Source organism: Cervus canadensis, chromosome 30 (assembly GCF_019320065.1).
Source record: "Cervus canadensis isolate Bull #8, Minnesota chromosome 30, ASM1932006v1, whole genome shotgun sequence".
Classification (NCBI taxonomy): Eukaryota; Metazoa; Chordata; class Mammalia; order Artiodactyla; family Cervidae; genus Cervus; species Cervus canadensis.
In genome coordinates, this window is record NC_057415.1 from 15,051,644 (window position 1) to 15,075,426 (window position 23,783).

Consider the following 23,783-nt stretch of genomic DNA (forward strand, 5'->3'; position numbering starts at 1 on the left):
TTGCTATGACCAGTGCATTCTCTTGACAAAACTCTGTTAACCTTTGCCTTGCTTCATTTTGTACTCCAAGGTTAAATTCGCCTGTTGCTTCAGGTATTTCTTGACTTCCTACTTTTGCATTCCAGTCTCCTATAATGAAAAGACATCTTTTTGCGGTGTTAGTTCTAAAAGATCTTGTAGGTCTTCATAGAACCATTCAACTTCAGCTTCTTCAGCATTACTAGTTGGGGCACAGACTTGTATTACCATGATATTGAATGGTTTGCCTTGCAAACAAACAGAGACCATTCTGTCGTTTTTGAGATTGCATCCAAGTACTGCATTTCAGACTCTTTTGTTGACTGTGATGGCTACTCTATTTCTTTTAAGGAATTCCTACCCACAGTAGTAGATATAATGGTCATCTGAGTTAAATTCACCCATTCCAGTCCATCTTAGTTTGCTGATTCCTAGAATGTCAGTGGTCACTCTTGCCATCTCCTGTTTGACCACTTCCAATTTGCCTTGATTCATGGACCTAACAATCCAGGTTCCTATGCAATACTGCTCTTTACATCTTGGCCTACCATAAACAGCACTTGGAGCTGCTGATGCACCAGAAACTAAGTCTAGTATGGCAATTTTTATTCACTACAAATGATAGAGGAGTAGTCTTTGAACACCCCAACATTGAAACTTTTTTTTTTCTCTCACTTGTAAGGTTTCTGCAGGGTCACCAGGGCAACTAAGAATCATAAAATTATAGATTCTCTGGTGGCTTAGATGGTAAAGAATCCGCTCACAACGTGGGATTGATCCCTCAGTTGGGAAGATCACCTGAAGAAGGGAATGGCAATCTACTCCACTATTCTTATTTGGAGAATTCCATGGACGGAGGAGCCTGGTGTGCTACAGTCCATGGGGTTGCAAAGAGTCAGACACTACTGAGTGCCTAACACACACACACACACACACAGAGTCTGGTTTATGTTTAGCAGTAGCACTATATTTTTTGAATGGCTTTAGAGTCACACTTAGATCCAGAATGGTCTGCCACTTATTAGCCAGTAGATTACTAAGTATGAGTTTTCTCATTTATAAAACAGGGTAATAATACCCATCTTAATGGAGCTGTGAATATTATTTTATTTATTATTATTATTAATTTATTGAGATATTTATTGAGATAATACTTCTAAGGCACATACTAGGCACTCAATTAACAGTAACACTAATAATTTTAAAAATTGTGATAAAAATAACATAAAATTCACCATCTTAACCATTCAATAGTATTGCGTGTATTGTTCAGTAGTATTAAGTATATTTATACTGTTGTGTAACAGATCTACAGAACTTTCCTTCTTGCAGAACTAAAACTCTATGCCCTGCAAATAAATCCTCTATCTTTCTCTCCCCGCTGCCTCCATACTTTGTTTCCATGAATTTGACTACCTTAGATACTTCATGTAAGTGGAATCATACAGTATTTATTATTCTTTTTTTTTTTTAAAAACAAAGAAGTGATAGCATGTGATCCATAAAAGGTCTCACTAGCAGGGCCAGAACAGATTTGGATTTTCTGATTCTTAAAAGAGTGACTCATTTGAGGTCATTTTTTAGTTCCTGTTGAACTATGAAAGCCTTCTGATAGCCAGAATTTTGGTAAGTACTGCTATTTCTACCATAGAGTAAGGGACTATTTAAACCACAAAGCTTTTAAAAGATCTGAAAATCAAGATTTATGGGTTTAAATATGCTTGGTTCTTTTGTCATGCTGCTAATTTATGGAAACTCCAATGTTGTCCATATTGTTAAACAGATCCAGATCTGATAGGAACAATAGTCAAACTAAGACAAAGTATACAATGTCTAGGTCAAAAAGAATAAGTCACTTATAGTTACCAGCTTATAATGTCTGTTCCTGAGAGGGAGGTTAGTCTCCTAAAGAAATACACATGTAGTCTGGGAAATAACTGAACTTTAAACCAGATGTAGAGATCATGCTGCCACATGCAGCACAGGCAGCCACAGAGCCCCTCACCAGTGGCTGTTCACTAAGAAATGCCCTTCGCTACAGACATTACTGTTTAAATTTGCTCTTCACAGGGACTTATCCCTAAACAGCCCAAGAAGAACTATCCAGGCAATTCAGATTGAAATATGGTGAGCCTATATCTTAGAAACATATATTTTATCTGCAATGCACAGATCTAAAAATTCCACTCACTTCAGACTAAGGTTGGGGCACAATAAGAGAACTGAGAGTCGGGGGAGTGGAATGAGGAGAGATCTGAGAAGGGGATCTGGTCAATGTTCTATTTACTAAGCCAACTCAATTAAAGTTATAGTTTAATGGAAAAGCCAACATGATCATAAAACAAAAGTAAAACAAAATAAACAGAAAACATAAAACAGGTCATCCGGAGAACATCACTAAACATCTCAAACATCCTGCTCCTAATTGGCAATAAATGTCTTGATCTGGCTTATTTGAGCAGTGGCAACTTACTAAAAAACAATCTGATACGATTTAGAGTTATAATAAGCAGAACTCCATCTAAATGAAATGAAAAACAGAAAAACCTAGCCAAGAACACAAATGGTATCTCATTTTGTCTCTTCAGAGGAAGCAAACTTTCAATCTGGGAAGTTAAATAACTAGTTCAGTGTATTTCAACTTCCTCAAAAACATGGACATATAAAGACCAAAAAAAAAAATTCACAATTAGACATTATATATGCAATGAACTGCTGATCACATAAAATGAACTTAAAATACTTGGGAATGAGAATAGCAGTGATTTTCACATTTTCCAGAGCCCTGAAAAATCCTAAACATTGTATTTACACTGCAAAACTATGAAATGTTGAGAAAACTTTATCAGACTGAAAACATTATATTTAGTAAGGCAGATGCCGTTTTATGGATTTACAAGTATTTGCTGAACCTAGCCTACTACCAGGCTCCACTGCCCAAACACAGTATGGCAGAAAGCTTTGGTGGTTTCCAAGGGAGCATACCTGAAAAAAACTATACAGTTTTTCACACGTTCCCTGTTCCCAGTCAGTTCTATGCAATAACAGACAGGAAGATAAATGGAAAAGGCCTCAGTCTGTATTATATTCCCTGCACTATGGTTCCAAGCCTCTACAGGGACAACAAAGAGCAGTAAGGAGGGCAGGGGAGAAGACAGGGTCTCTACACGACCATGTGCTCGAACATGGCACGCAAGAGGGACGGGCGACAGCGGGGATGACCTGCTCTCCTCCTCCTCTCTCCTGTACATTCTTTCTTGGCTTATTTCAAGGATCCTGCCTTCTCCGCCTCTTACATTTCTCAGTGAATTTCTACCATCCACCACAATGCCCAAGTCAGACACCCAGGAGTTATCTCTTAGAGGGAAATAAATTGTCCAGTCCTCATGTTTTCAGAGAAAATAAAATGTCCTCCCCACTCCCTAACAGGGAAAAGCAGAGAAGGAATACTTTTGGTATCTGTGAAGAATGTTGTGATGTCACATCATTCTCAGCTGTCTCTGCCTTACCCAAGATCACGTCCCTTTCCCAGAGGTGGCCATATCTCAATGACTGATGGACACAGAGGTCTAAAGGCCCAGTCCTCCTTCCCCAAACAGGAGCGCTCTGAAGGCTCTCCCATCTCTGCTCCTGTAGGCACAGCAGAGGCTTCTGTTGAGACTACGTTGCAGCTAATCTTTTCTCTCTGTAGGCCTGCCTCCTTCCTTTCCCTTCTACAACTGTCATTCCCCAAGACGCTCCCAGCACACTAATCTCCATCTCAAAGTCAGATTCCCAGAGAGCCCAAACTATGACATCATCTTTCAATCCCCTCACTCTCTCCTCTCCAGGAAAAGAACTGGTCAGTCTGGGAGAAGAAACTAAAAATGCTCAGTACCACACATTCCTCTCCCTGTGTCTTTCTGACTTACCACCTGCAAAAAGGATGTGATCTGATTTACTGTTGAACCATGCTTAGCCAGGAAGGCTTATTCCTTGGCAGGCAGTCATAGCTATGGTAGTTCATCTTAGCAGTGATGAGGAGCCCAAATCCAGAGGAGTCCAACTGAACCATAGGCTACATTCTTGAAACAGTTAAGGGACTGATGTTTTGACTTCCAACTGCCTACCTCTGATATTTTACATCTTAACTAGTTCTTATCTCAGGAGAAGAGAGAGGTGTTGTTTACTAGTTCTCCCAAACCTCAACATTACTCTTAACTGTTTTTCTCTCCTTTCCCTAACAATTTATCAGTATCAAGTTCTGCCCTAATATACTCTCAAATGTATTTTCAACAGTAAAGCCACTAGTGCATTCATGTTTACTGAGGGAATTTGTTGCTGTCCAGTCGTCAAGTCATGTCCAACTCTTCGCGACCCCATGGACTGCAGCATGCCAGGCTTCTCTGTCCCTCACCATCTCCTGGAGTTTACTCAAGTTCATGTCCATTGCATCGGTGATGCTATTCAACCATCCATCCATATATTAAGGAAATACATATATTTAATTAGAAAAAAAATACATTTATTTAGGAAATATTCACTTCTAGGAGTGTTTGTATTTTCTTGGCTATGCCCAACCTTCTCTCTGTTCATTCTCTCCTTTCCAAGTGGAAACCCCTTCTACCTACCACCACTACCATATTTTACCATCTAAAATCATACTCATTTATTTACTAACTCAGCAAATAATAAGTAAATGCTTACTATGTACTAGGTTTTAGAACAAAGTCTCTGCTCTTATGAAACGTCTAACCTAGTTGTGAGATAACAGGGAGACAGAAAAAAAAAATTAGTATGTTAGGGGATGATCAGCATTAAGAACAAAAACAGTTCAAAATAAGGAGAGCAAGTGCTTGAGACAGGATGAGAAGACAGGCCTCTCAGATAAGGTGGTATTAGAGCTGTGGCCTGAATGAGGTGCCGGAAGAACCATGTGGCTCCCTGGGAAAGAGTTGTGGAAACACTTGTATAAACTCCAGGGATGGGGTTGCTTGGTATACATGAAGAATAGCAAGGCCAGTATGGCTGAAGTGAAGTGGGAAAATGGAAGAGATCAGAAAGGGCACATGGGGCCAGGTCATAAAGGGTCTTGTAAGCAAAACATACATTTCATTGCACTCTGAATAATATGTGAAACTATCAAAAAGTTTTGAGCAGAGGCACTTTTATTTTTTATATAGTCATTATCATTATTATTATTAACAAGTAGTTACAGCATATTACATATTCAATGACAGAAACATATATATGAGATACAGTCTTAGCACAGAGAACAGAGCAAGCAATACAGTGGTGGTGGTGAAAACGGGTTACTAACAAATTTTTCACAGCTCAAAACTACATATATACTAGGGACAAAGAGAGTCCAGAAACAGACCCCTCAACACACACACACACACACACACACACACACACACACACACACACACACACACACACACACACACACACACACACTCTCTCTCTCTCTCTCTCTCAACTGATTTTCAACAAATGTGCCAAGGAAATTTAATGGGAAAAGGATAGTCTCTAAAAAACTTTGCTGGAATAATTAGATACTAATATGGAAAAAATTAATCTCAAACTTTACATTATACTATATGCAAAAATGAACTTGAAGTGATTAACAGACCTAAGTAGAAATGCTAAAATTACAATACTTGGAGAAGAACACATAGGAGAAAATCTTTGTGACCCTGGGACAGACAAGGGTTCTGAGAGCACAAAAAAATATGAACTATGAGAGAAATTACACTGATAAAATGTACTGCATCAAAACAAAGTTTTTAGTCTATTAGGAAAAGAAAAGTCATCAGAGTATACTGCAGTGGTGCTGATGAGAAGGGACGGCAGGTTGAACGGAGGCAGACGCACTCAAGCTGGTGAGACGTAGTCAGATTCTGGATACAGTTCATTCATAGAATCAACAGATTTGTTGACAAACTGAATTGTAAGAGAAAAAGCATAGCCACAGATGATTCCAGAGTTTTTGATTTGAGAAATAAGAAGGATGAAGGTTGACTTTAACTGGGTTAGGGAGGTCTGTAGGGAAAACAAATTTGGGGAAAAAGACAGGAATTCATTTTGGACATTTTCAGTTTGGGATGCTCATGGACATCTGAGTGCAGATATCAAAGAAGCAGTTATGAGCCTGGAGCTCAGAGGAGAGGTCTGACCTAAAGATGTAAGCTTAGGGCGACTCAGAGCCCTCGTACATGCACACATCTTCCTGAGCCCTTCCCCAGCACAACACTCTGTCCCTCTTTCACGGCTCTTTCCCTGTGTGATCCTGAAACAGACTCATCTCAAAATAAAACAGAACAGGTATGCTAATCTACATTTTAGGAAAAACAGAATGAACATATTTCAAAATTATTAAAATTTACTTAATTTTAATTCATTTAATAATTTTAAATTTTGTGCATGCTATAAGCTAGAAATACAATAAAGAAAACAGACACAACTCAGTTCTGTGGAATTTAACTCATTCCAATCCCAAAGAAAGGCAATGCCAAAGAATGCTCAAACTACTGCACAATTCACTCATCTCATACGCTAGCAAAGTAATGCTCAAAATTCTCCAAGCCAGGCTTCAACAGTACTTGAACCGTGAACTTCCAGATGTTCAAGCTGAATTTAGAAAAAGCAAAGGAACCAGAGATCAAATTGCCAACATCCGCTGGATCATCGAAAAAGCAAGAGAATACCAGAAAAACATCCATTTCTGCTTTATTAACTATGCCAAAGCCTTTGACTGTGTGGATCACAACAAACTGTGGGAAATTCTTCAAGAGATGGGAATACCAGACCACTTGACCTGCCTCCTGAGAAATCTGTATGCAGGTCAGGAAGCAACAGTTAGAACAGACATGGAACAACAAACTGGTTCCAAATAGGAAAAGGAGTACATCAAAGCTGTATATTGTCACCCTGCTTATTTAACTTATATGCAGAGTACATCATGAGAAATGCTGGACTGGATGAAGCACAAGCTGGAATTAAGACTGCTGGGAGAAACATCAATAACCTCAGATATGCAGATGACACCACCCTTATGGCAGAAACTGAAGGAGAACTAAAGAGCCTCTTGATGAACATGAAACAGGACAGTGAAAATGTTAGCTTAAAACTCAACATTCAGAAAAACTAAGATCATGGCATCTGGTCCCACCACTTCATGGCAAACAGATGGGCAAACAGTGGAAACAGTGAGAGACTATTTTAATGGGCTCCAAAATCACTGCAGATGGTGACTGTAGCCATGAAATTAAAAGATGCTTGCACCTTGGAACAAAAGTTATGACCTACCTAGACAGCATATTAAAAAGCAGAGACATTCCTTTGCCAACAACGGTCCATCTAGTCAAAGCTATGGTTTTTCTAGTAGTCATGTATGGAGGTGAGAGTCGGACTATAAAGAAAGCTGAGCATGGAAGAATTGATGCTTTTGAACTGTGGTGTTGGAGAAGACTGTTGAGAGTCTCTTGGATAGCAAGGAGATCCAACCAGTCCATCCTAAAGGAAATCAGTCCTGAATGTTCATTGGAAGGACTGATGCTGAAGCTGAAACTCCAATACTTTGGCCACTGGATGCGAAGAACTGACTCATTTGAAAAGACCCTGATGCTGGGAAAGATTGAAGGCAGGAGGAGAAGGGGACAACAGAGGATGAGGTGGTTGGATGGCATCACCGACTCAATGGACATGGGTTTGGGTAAACTCCGGGAGTTGGTGATGGATGGGGAGGCCTGGTGTGCTTCAGTTCATGGGGTCACAATGAGTCGGACACGACTGAACTGAACTGAAGGTGACCAATGGCTTCTCTGGTGTCTCAGACAGTAAAGAATCCACCTGCGATGCAAGAGATCTGGATTGAGAAGCTCCCCTGCAGGAGGGCATGGCAACCCACTCCTGGATTCTTGCCTGGAGAATCCCAAAAATAGAGGAGCCTGGTGGGCCACAGTCCATGAGGTCACAAAGAGCTGGACATGAGTGAGCGACTAAGCACAGCACACAAAGTGACAAGTGCTGCTTAGACAGTGCTTCCTTAAATTTTTTTAGTAATAAAAAAATTTTTAAATATTTGATTAAGAAAAAGTGGAAATATTTTTCCATGGCTACATGAAGAAAATTCTGCTTTCTGATGCCCCCAGCAGCTTGGAGGACAGTGAACGACCTTTCTATCACTGGTCACTACCTGTGTTCGATTGCAGAAAGTATAGACACAGTGCAATCACACATACTATATGAACTGCGGGCCAAGTCTAAATGCTTTTCACACGAGTGAGTGATTTTACCAGGTCAAGGCTGTTTTCATGGGAAAGAAGTCTGGAGAAGCACATATCTTGCTTTCTACATTGCATCTGGCCTATGGAAGAATAAAGGACTATCATCTTCACTGCAAAACTGTCTAACCTCAGTAGGAAAGTTTGTTTTTTTTTTGTTTTTTTTTTTACTGTAACTCCACTCCATTTTAACAATTTGACTTTTTATTACAGTATTCAGTTTTAAGCCTGAACCTTTGAATCAGCAAGTCTTAACAAACAATATTTTTAGAACATTAGTTTATCCTTGTACATCATTTTTCTGAAATGGCCTACATTGCAGTATTTGCAGAAAGTGAAAACCAAGTCCATAAAATATCTAAGTTATGTCACTTTTCCAAAGAACGTTGCAAAGAAGATTTTTTGAAAAGGATTCACCAAATCAAGGTTACACTATATTTGAAAGCTTCAAATGTGAAGAAAACAAGAAGTATACCACTCATAACTGACTTGAAGAAGAATTTTTGTGGGGATGCACATCAGAAAAAGGGATATTTAACAAAGAAATTTATATTGGCCAGTCTTTTGCTGTATGGCAAACCATAATATGGGATAAACGTGTCACTTGCAGGCCAGTCTCTCTTTTGGGAAGGTCTTATGGTGACACTCATTAGTTTGGTTTAAGCCATTTCAGCCTCCTACTATGGAAATGAGTGTGAGGTGACAAATATGATCTCACCTCAGAAGTGTGCAAAACAGTGAAAATGTACAGAGGCTGGGAAGGATGCCTTCTTCTGTCCTTCCTCCCTACCTCTTTCTCTTTCTTTTTCTTCCTTTCTCTTTTAAGGGCTTTACATAGATTATTTCATTTAATTTTCAAAAAAATTAATCAGGTAGAAACTGCTATAATCTCCATTTCTAGGTAGTCAGTAAGGCTCAAATAAGTAACCCGAAAAAGACAATGAAAAATAATATAGTCTCTTTCCCTCTCAATTCCCTAGATATTATGCTTAGTGGCATGCATAAATATATATGATATAGAGTATATTCTAATTTATTTATAAATAAGAATGCTCAAGGTTTCCTAGCTTGTAAGAAAAATAGTTTATATTCAGTGAGAACTACATGATCTATTATGTTTTAACAGTTTGGTCCAATTCTCTTCCCAGAGGTTCCGCAGGCCTAGTCTTACCACTCATGCTAAAGTAACCGGCTGAAAATCCAGGCACATGTCCTCTGACTCTAAATCTCTAATGTCTGAAATCATAGTCCATATCAAGATGAAATCAGAGATCATTGTAGTGACTGGGGTTGCTTCATTTGCCTTAGAGTTCCATTTTCACCTTGTTCTTTCTCACAGAGGCCCCACTCCACTGTGTTCAAACGTATTTTTTCTCCAACAGAGTAGTGGAATTTCTCCTCTAGAAGCTCAGGTTTCCATGAGGCTCCTGAATTCAGCAGTATCTGCCCAAGTTAGTGTTTTCCAGGTGCCCTGGAAATGGAGAAGTTCAAAGGCTCCTGCTGTTCCCCATCCAAAACCAGAGTTTTCCTGCCTATTACCCTATTTCTACACAGGTGACCAAGTATATTGCTGTTAGCATAACTGATGCTATTTGGGGCCCTTACAGTTTCTCCTGTCCTTTCACTGACCCTACCCAGAACTGTACTGGGCAGTGAATCACTTCTCTGTTGTCAAGGGTGTTGTACTTGAGGGATATTGTTTAATAGTCATTAGGACTAAGTGGATTCTACTTCCCAAACAATGATGAAAACCTTTCCCGACACATTGGTGGTCACAAGACTAGTTACCTATTCATAAATCTTCACTTAGGACTGCAAATCCTATTTTCTAGCACCCGTCCCCATACCTTAGGTTAGTTAGTTGTAACTATAACTTAAGTTATAGGTCCCTATGGCCCCTGAGCAATGCAGAATGAATCTATGAATGCTTCTGTATCATTATCCACCCAATCCAGACTCCATCTGTGAATTACTTACCCTATAATAAACTGCTGCATTGATTACATGGACCTGCCTGACTCACTTTTCGATCTTAAGATGCCTTCTTATTTCAATGGGCACTTTCATCCCCTCCATCTTCCAACAGTAAGACTCCTCCTGGGTCACCCAGTATATGGTACTAGATCCCACAGCAGCACTTTTGTTCACAGACAGTTGTCAAATTATCGACGTCATGGGGAGACTGAACTGAGGGAAGTCTTATGTCACCATGATGTTGACGATGGTCTTTTAAAGGACACCTTCTTCCAATACATCTTTCAAAACAAAAGTTGCACAGTGAGTGGAAAAAAACAACTATGTTTACAATAAAGTATGAATTAAAGCAATTTTTGCTCATCCTGGGCTCCAAAATCACTGTGGAAGGTGACTGCAGTCATGAAATTAAAAGACACTTGCTTCTCTGAAGAAAAGCTATGACAGACCTAGACAGTGTGTTAAGAAGCAGAGACATCACTTTGTCAACAAAGGTCCATATAGTCAAAGCCATGGTTTCCCCAGTAGTCAAGTAATATACGTTAGAGTTGGATCATAAAGAAGGCTGAGTGCCAAAGAATTGATGCTTTTGAATTGTGATGTTGGATAAGATTCTTGAGACTCATTTGGACTGCAAGGAGATCAAACCATCAATCCAAAAGGAAATCAACCCTGAATATTCATTGGAAGGACTGATGCTAAAGCGGAAGCTCCAGTACATTGGCTACCTGATGCAAAGAGCCGACTCAACAGAAAAGACCCAGATGCTGGGAAGACTGAAGGGTGTAACAGAGAATGAGATGGTTGGATGGCGTCACTGACTCAATGGACATAAGTTTGAGCAAACTCCAGGAGACAGTGAAGGACAGGGAAGCCTGGTATGCTGCAGTCCATGGGGTCATAAAGAGTCAGACACGACTAAGGGACTGAACAATAACAATAAAAGTGACTTAAGAAACTAAAAGTATTTTGTTGAATTCATTATTTATTGACTGTATATTTTGAACAAATAAGGTTTTATTCTAGTCTTTTCCCAGAATTTCACCTTGCCTCTCCTGTTTTACTAATCACCCCCAGAAAAACGCTATTTTCTCTTTTAAAATACCATTCAAATGTGGACAATAATTCTTTCCTTAAATTTTGATATCCTAGTTGCACCAGGCTAGCATTTTCAAATCCAAAACAGAACAAAAACAAATAACAGTAGAAATCACCAATAACACAGGCATAATCATGTTCCCCTGGGCTGACCAATACCTAGTGCAGTGTGCCACACCAAACCCACTGTCTGCTTCTTCTGAGCCCCCTGCCTCTCTTAAATCTTGAGGTACCTAACACCATTGTGTCTAAAAGCACTGGTTTCCTAAAAAAGCAGAATGCTCTCTGTAGAAATGCCCTGATGCTGATGTGTTACACTAAAAATAACAAAACATGCAATTTGGGGTTCACTCAAGAATCACTTTTTTCCCCTCTGAGTGCACAACATAATAATCCTGTGTTTCTGTACACTGTGAAATGATCACTGCATTAAGTCTAGTTACCGTCCATCACTATACCTTTTTTTCCTTGTGATAAGGACTTTCACGATTTACTCTATTAGCAACTTTCAAGTATGCAGTACGGTGTCATAACAAACACCCTCTTCCAACAACACTAGAGAGGACTACATATGGACATCGCCAGATGGCCAACACCAAAATCAGATTGATTATATTATTCTTTGCAGCCAAAGATGGAGAAGCTCTATAGAGTCAGCAAAAACAAGACCAGGAGCAGACTGTGGCTCAGATCATGAACTCCTTATTGCCAAATTCAGATTTAAATGGAAAAAAGTGGGGAAAACCACTAGACCATTCAGGTATGACCTAAATCAAATCCCTTATGACTATACAGTGGAAGTGAGAAATAGATTTAAGGGACTAGATCTGACAGACAGAGTGCCTGATGAACTATGGATGGAGGTTCGTGACACTGTACAGGAGACAGGGATCAAGAAGAACCCAAGAAAAATGCAAAAAAGCAAAATGGCTGTCTGAGGAGGCCTTACAAACAGCTATGAAAAGAAGAGAAGTGAAAAGCAAAGGAGAAAAGGAAAGATACCCATTTGAATGCAGAGTTCCAAAGAAAAGCAAGGAGAGATAAGAAAGCTTTCTTCAGCAATCAATGCAAAGAAAAAGAGGAAAACAATAGAATGGGAAAGACTAGAGATCTCTTCAAGAAAATTAGAGATACCAAGGGAACATTTCGTGCCAAGATGGGCTCAATAAAGGACCAAAGTGGTATGGACCTAACAGAAGCAGAAGAGATTAAGAAGAGGTGGCAACAATACACAGAAGAACTATACAGAAAAGATCTTCATGACCCAGATAACCACGATGGTGTGATCACTCACCTAGAGCCAGACATCCTGGAATGTGAAGTCAAGTGGGCCTTAGGAAGCATCACTACAACAAAGTTAGTGGAGGTGGTAGAATGCCCTCTGAGCTATTTCAAATGCTAAAAGATGCTGCTGCTGGAATGCTGTACTCAATATGCCAGCAAATTTGGAAAACCCAGCAGTAGCCACAGGACTGGAAAAGGTCAGTTTTCACTCCAATCCCAAAGAAGGGCAATGCCAAAGAATGTTCCAACTACTGCACAATTGCATTCATTTCACATGCTAGCAAGTTAATGCTCAAAATCCTTCAAACTAGGCCTAGGAGAATATGAATCAAGAAATTCCAGATGTACAGCCTGGATTTAGAAAAGACAGAGGAACCAGAAATCAAATTACCAACATCTGTTGGATCATAGAAAAAGCAAAGGAATTCCAGAAAAACATCTACTTCTGATTCACTGACTACACTAAAGCCTTTGACTATGTGGATCACAACAAACTGTGATTCACTGAAAAGAAAAAAAAGACTTTTCAATGATGGTACTGGGACAATGAGGTATCTATGTGGAAACAAAGTGAAAATAGACCCCTACCTTAGGTCACACAATGAAACAGTTACAGGTAGGTCACAGACATAAATGGGAAACACAAATAAATATTCTTTTAGAAGATAATGTAGGTTTTCGTGATCCTGAAGTGGGATAAATTTTCTGAAATAAGATACAAATTTACTCATCACAAAGGAAAAAATAAATCTCACAACAGTAAAATTTTAAATGTCATCCTTAAAAAGGTATGACAGGTACTTTAGAGGCCATTCCCTCATAGCTCAGTTGGTAAAGAATCTGCCTGCAAAGCAGAAGACCCTGGTTCAATTCCTGGGTCAGGAAGATCCACTGGAGAAGGGATAGGTTACCCACTCTAGTATTCTTGGGCTTCCCTTGTGGCTCAGCTGGTAAAGAATCCGCCTGCAATGTGGGAGACCTGGGTTCGATCCCTGGGTTGGAAAGATCCCCTGAAGAAGGGAAAGCCTACCCACTCCAGTATTCTGGCCTAGAGAATTCCATGGACTATACAGTCCATGGGGTCGCAAAGAGTCAGACACAACTGAGTGACTTTCATCATCATCATCAAAGCCTATGTTGTTGCCTGTGCTTCTGACAGACTGGCTACATGGCTACAAACTGAAAGTCCAAATGACCTCCTCCAACTCACGATGCTAATCCGCCTGCAAAGCAGAAGGCCCAGTTTCGATCCTTGGGTTGGGAAGATGCCCTGAAGAAGGGAATGGCTACTCACTCCAGTATTTTGCCTGGAGAATTCCATGGACAGAGGAGTTTGGTGGGCTATAGTCCACAGGGTCACAAAGAGTTGAATAATCAGACACAACTGAGAGACTAATACACACAGGAATTAAATGTTTTAATTTTACCTGCTTGTGCTATTCTTAATGAGTATAGGTATTTATTAAATGTATATAAAATTAAATAAGGGAAACCTACAGAATAAACTGCAAGGCTAAAAATTCAAAACTAGGCTAATATAATCACTAGCTAAATGAAGAAAGTTAACCTGATCACTCTAAAAATACTTTATTAGATGGCCTATTCCAGGACTGAATGAGCTAGCCAATAAAAATATATATCCTAAATAATCATTGAGAGAGCAAATATTCAACAAAAGCAATGATTAGAAAATTAAAAAACTAAATATGTTATGCTACTTCTATAGCCTGTTTTTCGGATCTTTTCTTCCCTAATTCTACTTATCAGTTCCTTTCTTTAGCTCTTAACATGAACTTTCTTTCCAATTAAAAGGTGCATTTTTTTCCCTTCCCTCACTCAATCCTTTTCACTTCTTATCATTCTTCCAATTCTTCTTTTAATCTAACAAAAAATACACTGTTTTGTCATCTCTGCCAGCCAGTTTGTATAAAACAAAGGAATGGTAAAAAGCAGTGAATGGAATTATATCACCAGTCAGACAAAACCATGTGCGTTAATCTGGGTGCGTGATTTCATAATACTAAGCAGCTAATCTGGACCATATGCATAGTTAAGTGGAGTTTGACATACATGTAAGTCCTTGGGGTTACTGCAGCAGGACAGCAAGAGGTAAGAGAGAACAGCCAAGTTACTGGTGGTGAGGGCAGCTAAGCACAGCCTTACAACATTCTCCTATTTGCGCCCATCATTCAAAAGAAAGCAGAAAGAGTCAGCGGGAATTCAGGAGGCTGTCAGCTACCTGAACTAGCATGGTTGGGTAACTGAACTGACGGTGTTAGCAGCAATAGCCAACAAGTACCAGATGCCAGTCTAAGCACGCTGACCAGGGTACCAACTTCAGGACACAAAATAAAGACTGCTGCTCCCAGGGCACTTACGAAATTCAGTTTTAGGACAGAATGGATTCTGAGACAGGCAGAGAAGTATCTGAAGAGGAATTATATAAGTATTTAATGTAGGTTGGTAGGAAGAAACAGTTGCTATAATAGAAGGGAAGAGAGTACATTCTTTCAATTACCTGAGAGTAACTTTCTAAAACCACTCAATATTAGCTTTTGTAGGCATAGGGAAGTTCACCCTGAGGATCTATCTCATACGGAAGTCACAATCAAACAAAAATGAAATCTCTTGAAAAACTTTATAACCAGCAAGATAATGTAACAGTGAAGGATGTGTTTGAAAGTTTCTGGACTATTAACAGCAGCACTTTTAAATAATCAATTGAATTTAAAGCAGTACAGGGCTTTTGTACACTTACCCGTGTCCAGGAATTAAGTTTTGATTCTCTAGAATTCTGTGGATCTTTCTTAATTAGACAACACAAGCACCATACTAGAATTTTGGGGCTTTCATCTGCAGAAATGAAGGTTAAAATAAGTAGGCTTGATAAAATAGAAAGAAAAGACAATCAGTATAAAAGCTGTAAACATATTTAAAGGAAACACATTTATTATAAATGTTTTAGAAAAATCACAAACTACGAAGTTCACTGAACAAGCATCCGGGATCATGTGTGAAACTTAACTTTGTGGGGTTTTTTTTCCTTCTTGTGGGTTCAGGATTACTTATGCTTAGCCCTTGTGTGGTCAATTCTTTTTCTGTCACAGAAGCAATTTTTAAGGCCAAAAGAGAAATATGGAAAGAACTAAGAAAAACAGTCTTTTTTATTTTCAAGACCTGTTCCTTATTTTCAAACCATTGGTAATTTCAACCTTTTTAAGGCAACATCACTGCTACGAGCGGTAGTCAATATTTCTGATTTAATCTAATTGGCCAAAATACCTCATCTCACATGCTAGTGAGATTTTAAGCTAATGCTTAAAATTCTCCAAGCCAGGCTTCAGCAGTACGTGCACTGTGAACTTCCAGATGTTCAAGCTGGTTTTAGAAAAGGGAGAGGAACAAGAGATCAAATTGCCAACATCCACTGGATCATCGAAAAAGCAAAAGAGTTCCAGAAAAACATCTATTTCTGCTTTATTGACTATGCCAAAGCCTTTGACTGTGTGGATCACAACAAACTGTGGGAAATTCTGAAAGAGATGGGAATATCAGACCACCTGACCTGCCTCTTGAGAAACCTGTATGCAGGTCAGGAAGCGACAGTTAGAAATGGACATGGAACAACAGACTGGTTCCAAATAGGAAAAGGAGTACGTCAAGGCTGTATATTGTCACCCTGCTTATTTAACTTATGTGCAGAGTACATCATGAGAAACACCAGGCTGGATGAAGCACAAGCTGGAATCAAGATTGCCGGGAGAAATATCAATACCGTCAGATATGCAGATGACACCATCCTTATGGCAGAAAGTGAAGAAGAACTAAAGAGCCTCTTGATGAAAGTGAAAGAGGAGAGTGAAAAACATTCAGAAAACTAAGATCATGGTATCTGGTCCCATCACTTCATGGCGGATAGATGGGGAAACAATGGAAACAGTGGCTGACTTTATTTTTCTGGGTTCCAAAATCACTGCAGATAGTGATTGCAACCATGAATTTAAAAGACGCTTACTAGTTGGAAGGAAAGTTATGACCAACCTAGACAGCATATTACAAAGCAGGGACATTACTTTGCCAACAAAGGTCCGTCTAGTCAAGGCTATGGTTTTTCCAGTGGTCATGTATGGATGTGAGAGTTGGACTATAAAGAAAGCTAAGCACCAAAGAATTGCTGCTTTTGAACTGTGTTGTTGGAGAAGACTCTTGAAAGTCCATTGGACTGCAAGGAGATCCAACCAGTCCATCCTAAAGGAGATCAGTCCTGGGTGTTCACTGGAAGGACTGATATTGAAGATGAAACTCCAATACTTTGGCCACCTGATGCGAAGAGCTGACTCATTTGAAAAGACCCTGATGCTGGGAAAGATTGAGGGCAGGAGGAGAAGGGTGCGACAGAGGATGAGATGGTTGGATGACATCATCGACTTGATGGACATGGTTTTGGGTGGACTCTGGGAGTTGGTGATGGACAGGGAGGCCTGGCATGCTGCGGTTCATGGGGTTGCAAAGAGTTGGACACGACTGAGCGACTGAACTGAACTGAACCTTCACTTGTTAGAAATAAATTTAACAAAAAGAATTGTTTTTAAAAACAATCTTTTCAGTACCAGATGGTTTGGACAAAACAGAAGCCTTTCACATGCTCCTCATGTGGCAGGAGGTAGATGGGCTCTTTCTGAGAGTAAAGCAACTGGAGGTTCATTCTTTGTGGATATCAGGACAATTAAAGGAAAAGGCTGGGCCCTGCCCAGTCCACATATTTCTTATTTTCAAAGTCAGGAGACCTCCCCGACCACACACATGAAGAAAAGGCTCCTCAGAGGTCAAAGGAGGGTTATGTTAAAGGATGTTCCCTACCCAGACACCTTTTCAGTAAAATCCATCTTGGCTAAGACATGTATGCATACACGAGAGGATCCTGAGATATGGACCAAATATGCACCGTGAACCAGGTAAATCAAAATGACTGGCCAAAGGAAAAACGGAAGAAATGCCCCATAAAAGTAATTCAAAGTGCCACAAGGATGCAACTCAGGGATTTTCCCTGAGTCTGCCTCTGTGTCTATCCACACGACTGTACTTTTTTCCCCCTCTTAGTAAATACTTTATTTGTTTCACCACTTACTGTCTTTGTGGGAATCCTTTTCTGCCAAGCTGAAGGGCCAGGGCCCTTGTCACTGACCACTGGTCTAGCAGCTAGGAATCTGGGGCTTTTACCACCACATCCCAGCCTCAGTCTCTGGCTGGAAACCCAAGTCCCCCTCCAAGCCTCTGCAAGCTGAGGCCACCTGAGATCACTAATTCTTTACTCTAAAGTGTGAAACTTTACTAAATATGTGATAACAATGTCGACCTTTGAAATCCTCTACGTGGTTAGCACATCTATTTGGTAAGCCATTTTCTCTTTTCTCCTTTGGCAACTAAGTCCATTCAAGCTGGAGATTTTAGAACACAACTGAGAAGCAAAAATGAGGCCTAAAAACTGAAGATGTCAGTATCTGAACTAGAGCCAAGCTGCTGTGGACTGTCCTACAGGGCCATGGGGCTGAGGCTGAGGAAACCCAGCACCTGTAATCACACCTCTGCAGATCCCCTGATGCTCTTTACTTTGTTATCAACTGCAATTTCATAAACAGAGCATTTCTGAGGGCTTCTTAACAAGAAATAAGGAGAACACAAACTATAGTAAGCTACCTCTGCATTTTCCACCACACATCAAAGGACTCTGATATTAATTTTAAATCCATCTGGCCCCTCCCCCAATAAACATCCATAAGCCTATGCTCTTCTAATAACTAACATTTCTAAACAAACTTTATCAGGAGTTATCCTGAGAGATATTCATATTTTTCCTAGTTTTTATGAGCTCAAATACCATCACTGGCTTGCCCGAAAGTTTATTTCAAGAATCATACAATTTAACCTCTGAAGATTCTAGAGTTCTTCAGGTTGAATCAATGCCACTGATTAAAAATCTGTTGTACTGTTTTAAATATCAGAAGAAATTATAACTATCTGCATGTCACAAGTGTGAAAATACATCTATTGATATGCTGATGCAAGCAACTTCCCATGTTAAAGAGAATGCAACCCAATGGGAAGCAGTTCCAAAAAAATCAGACTTCACCAATAAAAAGAAAAAAGAGGAAGAATGAAAATGTCAGCGATAAAGCGTAAAATCTAAAAAATCCAAAAAATGAGATTTTTCCCGAGGTGTTAAATGATTCTGCATGTTTATTTCAACAAGTGTATTATTTTTTACTTTTCTCTCAAAAAGAAAAAGAAGAGCCAGAGTAACTTTCACCCAGCCTTAAGGAGGTGCCTTTCTTTGACCAGAATCAATGCACTGAAATGTACTATTAATGAGCTTACTTTGCTTTAGAGACTTAAAAATGAAAGCCACCACTTGTTACTCACGAATGCCACCAGCACTGTCTACAGGGGATGGCATCTGTCCGGTTCCTCCCTGGAGGCTCAGACACCAGGGCTGGGGCACGGGGGATAGAAAACTGCCTGGGATTCATCAGGTGGGCAGTCATCAGTGCAAATCTGCGTTTTTAGAAATTAGTGCAGGGGAAAGGAATACACTAACGTATATTTGCCACCCAATTATTTTATTTTTTTATATCTTGAACTGAAAGCCTAAATGAAAGCTAAATTAATTCTATAGTTTAAAAGTGATGGCAGCATATTTTTAGACAATAAATATTTATTGTTTTCAGTTGCCACGTTTGAAGGCAAACTCTCAAGTGGTAATAAAAAGCATGAGAGAGGCTACAGCTATGATATTAATATGTGATTCATGAGGGCAGAGTTAGAACCTACCAGCCAGAACCCCAAGGTGAAGGCAGTAATTTTACACAGAGAACATCACTGAATAAAAGGCATTTGCTCCCTTCCTATTATCTATTTTTTCTCTTCTCTTTGTGTCTTTTAATTTTCAAATCCCTCCTCCTTCTTTATTATCCTTATTTCTGATCTTATTCTCACTTACCATTAAGGGAAACTTACTTCTTTCCTTGATGGAAATTGTTTATTTTTTATTGTATTTCAAAGGTAATTTTGATATTATGAAACCATAAAAAAAGATACTTTCCTGGAAGAAAGCGCCCAGCTAGTCAAACAATAGTGGCAACATAGCCAAGATCTGATTACTCATGGAGTTCTCTGCCTGTCAGTCTCCTCCAGGAGCTTGACACCAAACGGGTACTTCAAACAGGAAACTGAAATCTAACAGGCAATTCAAGAAATTGAAATTTAATGGGCAATTCAAAAGGTAACATAAGCATTTAAACAGAGATGGAGAATTTGTTTCTGGTTGTCAGAGGGGCCAAAGTAATGGATATTAGGTGCTAAGGAGAGATCACAGACAGATACAAGTTTAAGGCCATAGGGATAAGAGAGTACAGCTTCTCACTTTCACACATAAAGAATCTGAGATCCAGTGAGCTGGGTGGCTTGCCTTAGAAAATCCCATCTCATCTACTGTCCTTCAAGAGTCAGCCCCCACAAAACCTCCCCTGTGAAACTCTCCTTCCCCTCAGCAACTCATTCAAAGCTCCACAGCACCAACCATCATCCTGAGTCTGGCTGACTTAGGTCTCTTTTTTTTCCCTAACTAGAAGCTCCTTGGGTGCAGAAATTGTGAGCCATGTTTTCCTAAGGCTTGCTGTTTTTTAAAAGAATAGTGAATATATACATTCACATGAGGCTGGCTGGTGGTAAAGCCGGGACTGGAACATTTCAACCACAGTGGTATGATCCGCGGGGACAGATCACTACAAAAATGCAGGCTTTAGAGGAGTAGGATCTTGAATTTTATCAGTTCTGTATTCTGAGAAAAGTGACATATCTATACTAATACATAAATACCTATCCTGCAAACCTATCATGAGTTCAATCAGACCCACAATGCAACCCAGAGAGAACAGTGCTCAATACCAAGTGAGAAATGCTGCTCATTTTACTTCAATTCAACAACCCAAACTTTTTAACATATTAGCATTTCTGAATTAAGGATATGCCCTATATCCACTGTCACTGTTGTTCAGTTGCTAAGTCGTGTCCAAATCTTTGCAAACCCATGGACAGCAGCTAGCCAGGCTCTGCCGTCCTTCACTATCTCCTAGAGCTTCCTCAAATCCATGTTCATTGAGTCAGGATACTATCTAACCATCTCATCCTCTGTCGTCCCCTTCTCCTCCTGCCCTCAATCTTTCCCAGCATCAAGGTCTTTTTCCAGAGTCAGCTTTTTGCATCAGGTGGCCAAAGTATTAGAGCTTCAGTTTCAGCATCAGACCTTCCAATGAATATTCAGGGTTGACTTCCTTTTGACTGGTTTGATCTCTTTGCAGTCCAAGGGACTCTGAAGAGTCTTCTCCAGCACAACAGTTCAAAAACTGTTTGGTGCTCAGCCTTCTTTATGGTCCAACTCTCACGTTCATACATGATTACTAGAAAAACCACAGCTTTGACGATATGGGCCTTTGTCGGCAAAGTGAGGTCTCTGCTTTATACTATGCAGTCGAGGTTTGTCAGAGCTTTCCTTTTAAGGTCTTTTAATTTAAAACCGTCTGCAGTGATTTTGGAGCCCAAGAAAATAAAGTCTGTCAGTGTTTCAATTTTTTCCCCTTCTATTTGTCATGAAGTGGTGGGACCAGATGCCATGATCTTAGTTTTCTAAGTTTTAAACCAACTTTTTTATTCTCCTTTTCACCTTCATTAAGAGGCTTTTAGTTCCTCACCACTAGGTACACTTAAAGGACATATTATTTCCTTTTGCTAAAAAGTGGTTATTCAATCCATGAAGTATCTAACTATGAATTATGCCTTTAAATGGAGGAAATTCAAGAGTTTCTTTTCCTTTCTCCTGCCACCATTGACCTAGCTCAATGAGTTTCAAACTTTTGGTCATGATCCATTGATGGATTGTAAAATCAGTTTGGGGTCATGAAAACCATTAAAATGGTATAGTGAATATGAATTGCAGGTGATAAAAGTAAGCATATTTTCATGAAATGTGTGTGTGTATGTGTGTAACTGTATCGACACACATATACACATGTACAGAAAATGTATTTCTGGTCAAAAGTTTTTAGGGAACACTAGCTGAGATGAAATATATAAATTTAGGACAGGCATGGCCCTGGTAGGCAAATACAGTGATGCCTTTGCCATTTTAGATCAAATTTGAAAAAGCTAAGAGTCAACTCAAGGGAGGAAGAGTCAGTCAACCCAAGGGAGAAGGGGAAGCAAGAAGTGCCTAAGTGAAGAGGAAAAACAACAGATGAAGACGGTGGTAAAGTCAATGAGTGTGAGTATATATAGTGTACCAACACATGTATGTTCATGGAAGTAAATGCAAATGCTGTCCCTTCCCCATCAAGTTCAATCTTCTTATAATTACTTATAACAGGCGAGGACAGAGACATTATATAATTCTCTAATACATGAAAGGGGAATATTCATTTTATTTTTGATTCTATTATCATTATGGGGGCTTCCCAGGTAGCTCAGTGGTAAAGAATCCACCTGCCAATTCAAAAGACGTACCAGTTCTGTTCAGTTCAGTCGCTCAGTCATGTCCGACTCTTTGTGACCCCAAGGACTGCAGCACGCCAGACTTCCCTGTCCATCACCAACTCCCAGAGCTTGCTCAAACTCATGTCCATTGAGTCAGTGATGCCATCCAACTATCTCATCCTCTCTCGTCCCCTTCTCCTTCTGCCTTCAATCTTTCCCAGCATCAGGGTCTTTTCAAATGAGTCAGTTCTTCACATCAGGTGGCCAAAGTATTGGAATTTCAGTTTCAGCATCAGTCCTTCCAATGAATATTCAGGACAGATTTCCTTCAGGATGGACTGGTTAAATCTGTTGGCAGTCCAAGGGATTCTCAAGAGTCATCTCCAACAGCACAGTTCAAAAGCATCAATTCTTCGGCGCTCAGTTTTCTTTACAGTCCAACTCTCACATCTATACGTGAGTGACTACTGGAAAAACCATAGCTTTGACTAGACGGACCTCTGTTGGCAAAGTAACGTCTCTGCTTTTTAATATGCTATGTAGGTTGGTCATAGCTTTTCTTCCAAGGAGCAAGTAAGTGTCTTTTAATTTCATGGCTGCAGTCACAATCTGCAGTGATTTTGGAGCCCAACAAAGTAAAGTAGGGCACTATTTCCATTGTTTCCTCATCTATTTGCCATGAAGTGATGGGACCAGATGCCATGATTTTAGTTTTTTGAGTGTTGAGTTTTAAGCCAGTTTTTTCACTCTCTTCTTTCACTTTCATCAAGAGGTTCTGTAGTTCTTCTTTGCTTTCTGCCATAAGTGTGGTATCATCTGTGTACCTGAGGTTATTGATACTTCTGGAAATCTTGATTCCAGCTTGTGCTTCATACAGCCTGGCATTTTGCATGATGTACTCTGCATATAAGTTAAATAAGCAAGGTGACAATATACAACCTTAACATACTCCTTTCCCAATTTGGAACCAGTCAGTTGTTCCATGTCTGGTTCTAACTGTTGCTTCTTGACTGGCATACAGATTTCTCAGGAGACAGGTAAGGCAGTCTGGCAATCCCATCTCTTGAAGAATTTTCCAGTTTGTTGTGGTCCACACAGTCAAAGGCTTTGGCATAGTCAATAAAGCAGAAGTAGATGTTTTTCTGGAACTCTCTTGCTTTTTTGATGATCCAATGGATGTTGGCAATTTGATCTCTGATTCCTCTGCTTTTTCTAAATCCAGCTTGAACATCTGGAAGTTCAAGGTTCATGTACTGTTGAAGCCTGGCTTGGAGAATTTTGAGCATTCTCAAAATTACTAGCATGTGAGATGAATGCAATTGTGCAGTAGTTTGAGCATTCTTTGGCATTGCCTTTCTTTGGGACTGGAATGAAAACTGACCTTTTCCAGTCCTGTGGCCACTGCTGAGTTTTCCAAATTTGCTGGCATATTGAGTGCAGCACTTTAATAGCATCATCTTTTAGGATTTGAATCAGCTCAACTGGAATTCTATCACGTCCACTAGCTTTGTTCGTCATGATGCTTCCTAAGGCTCACTTGACTTCACATTCCAGGATGACTGGCTCTAGGTGAGTGATCACACCATCGTGGTTATCCGGGTCATGAAGATCTTTTTG

The 23,783-nt window shown here is 39.8% G+C and overlaps 1 protein-coding gene across 6 annotated transcripts in view; it reads right to left on the reverse strand.

Annotated features, from left to right (window-relative positions):
- Positions 1-23,783, reverse strand: part of FANCC (FA complementation group C) — a 299,576-nt gene that overhangs the window by 166,554 nt on the left and 109,239 nt on the right. For all 6 annotated transcript variants that reach the window (XM_043452893.1, XM_043452888.1, XM_043452890.1 and 3 more), the window contains exon 5: positions 15,400-15,494. In XM_043452893.1, the coding sequence (XP_043308828.1) occupies positions 15,400-15,494 (95 nt within the window). The remainder of the gene's footprint in view (positions 1-15,399; positions 15,495-23,783) is intronic.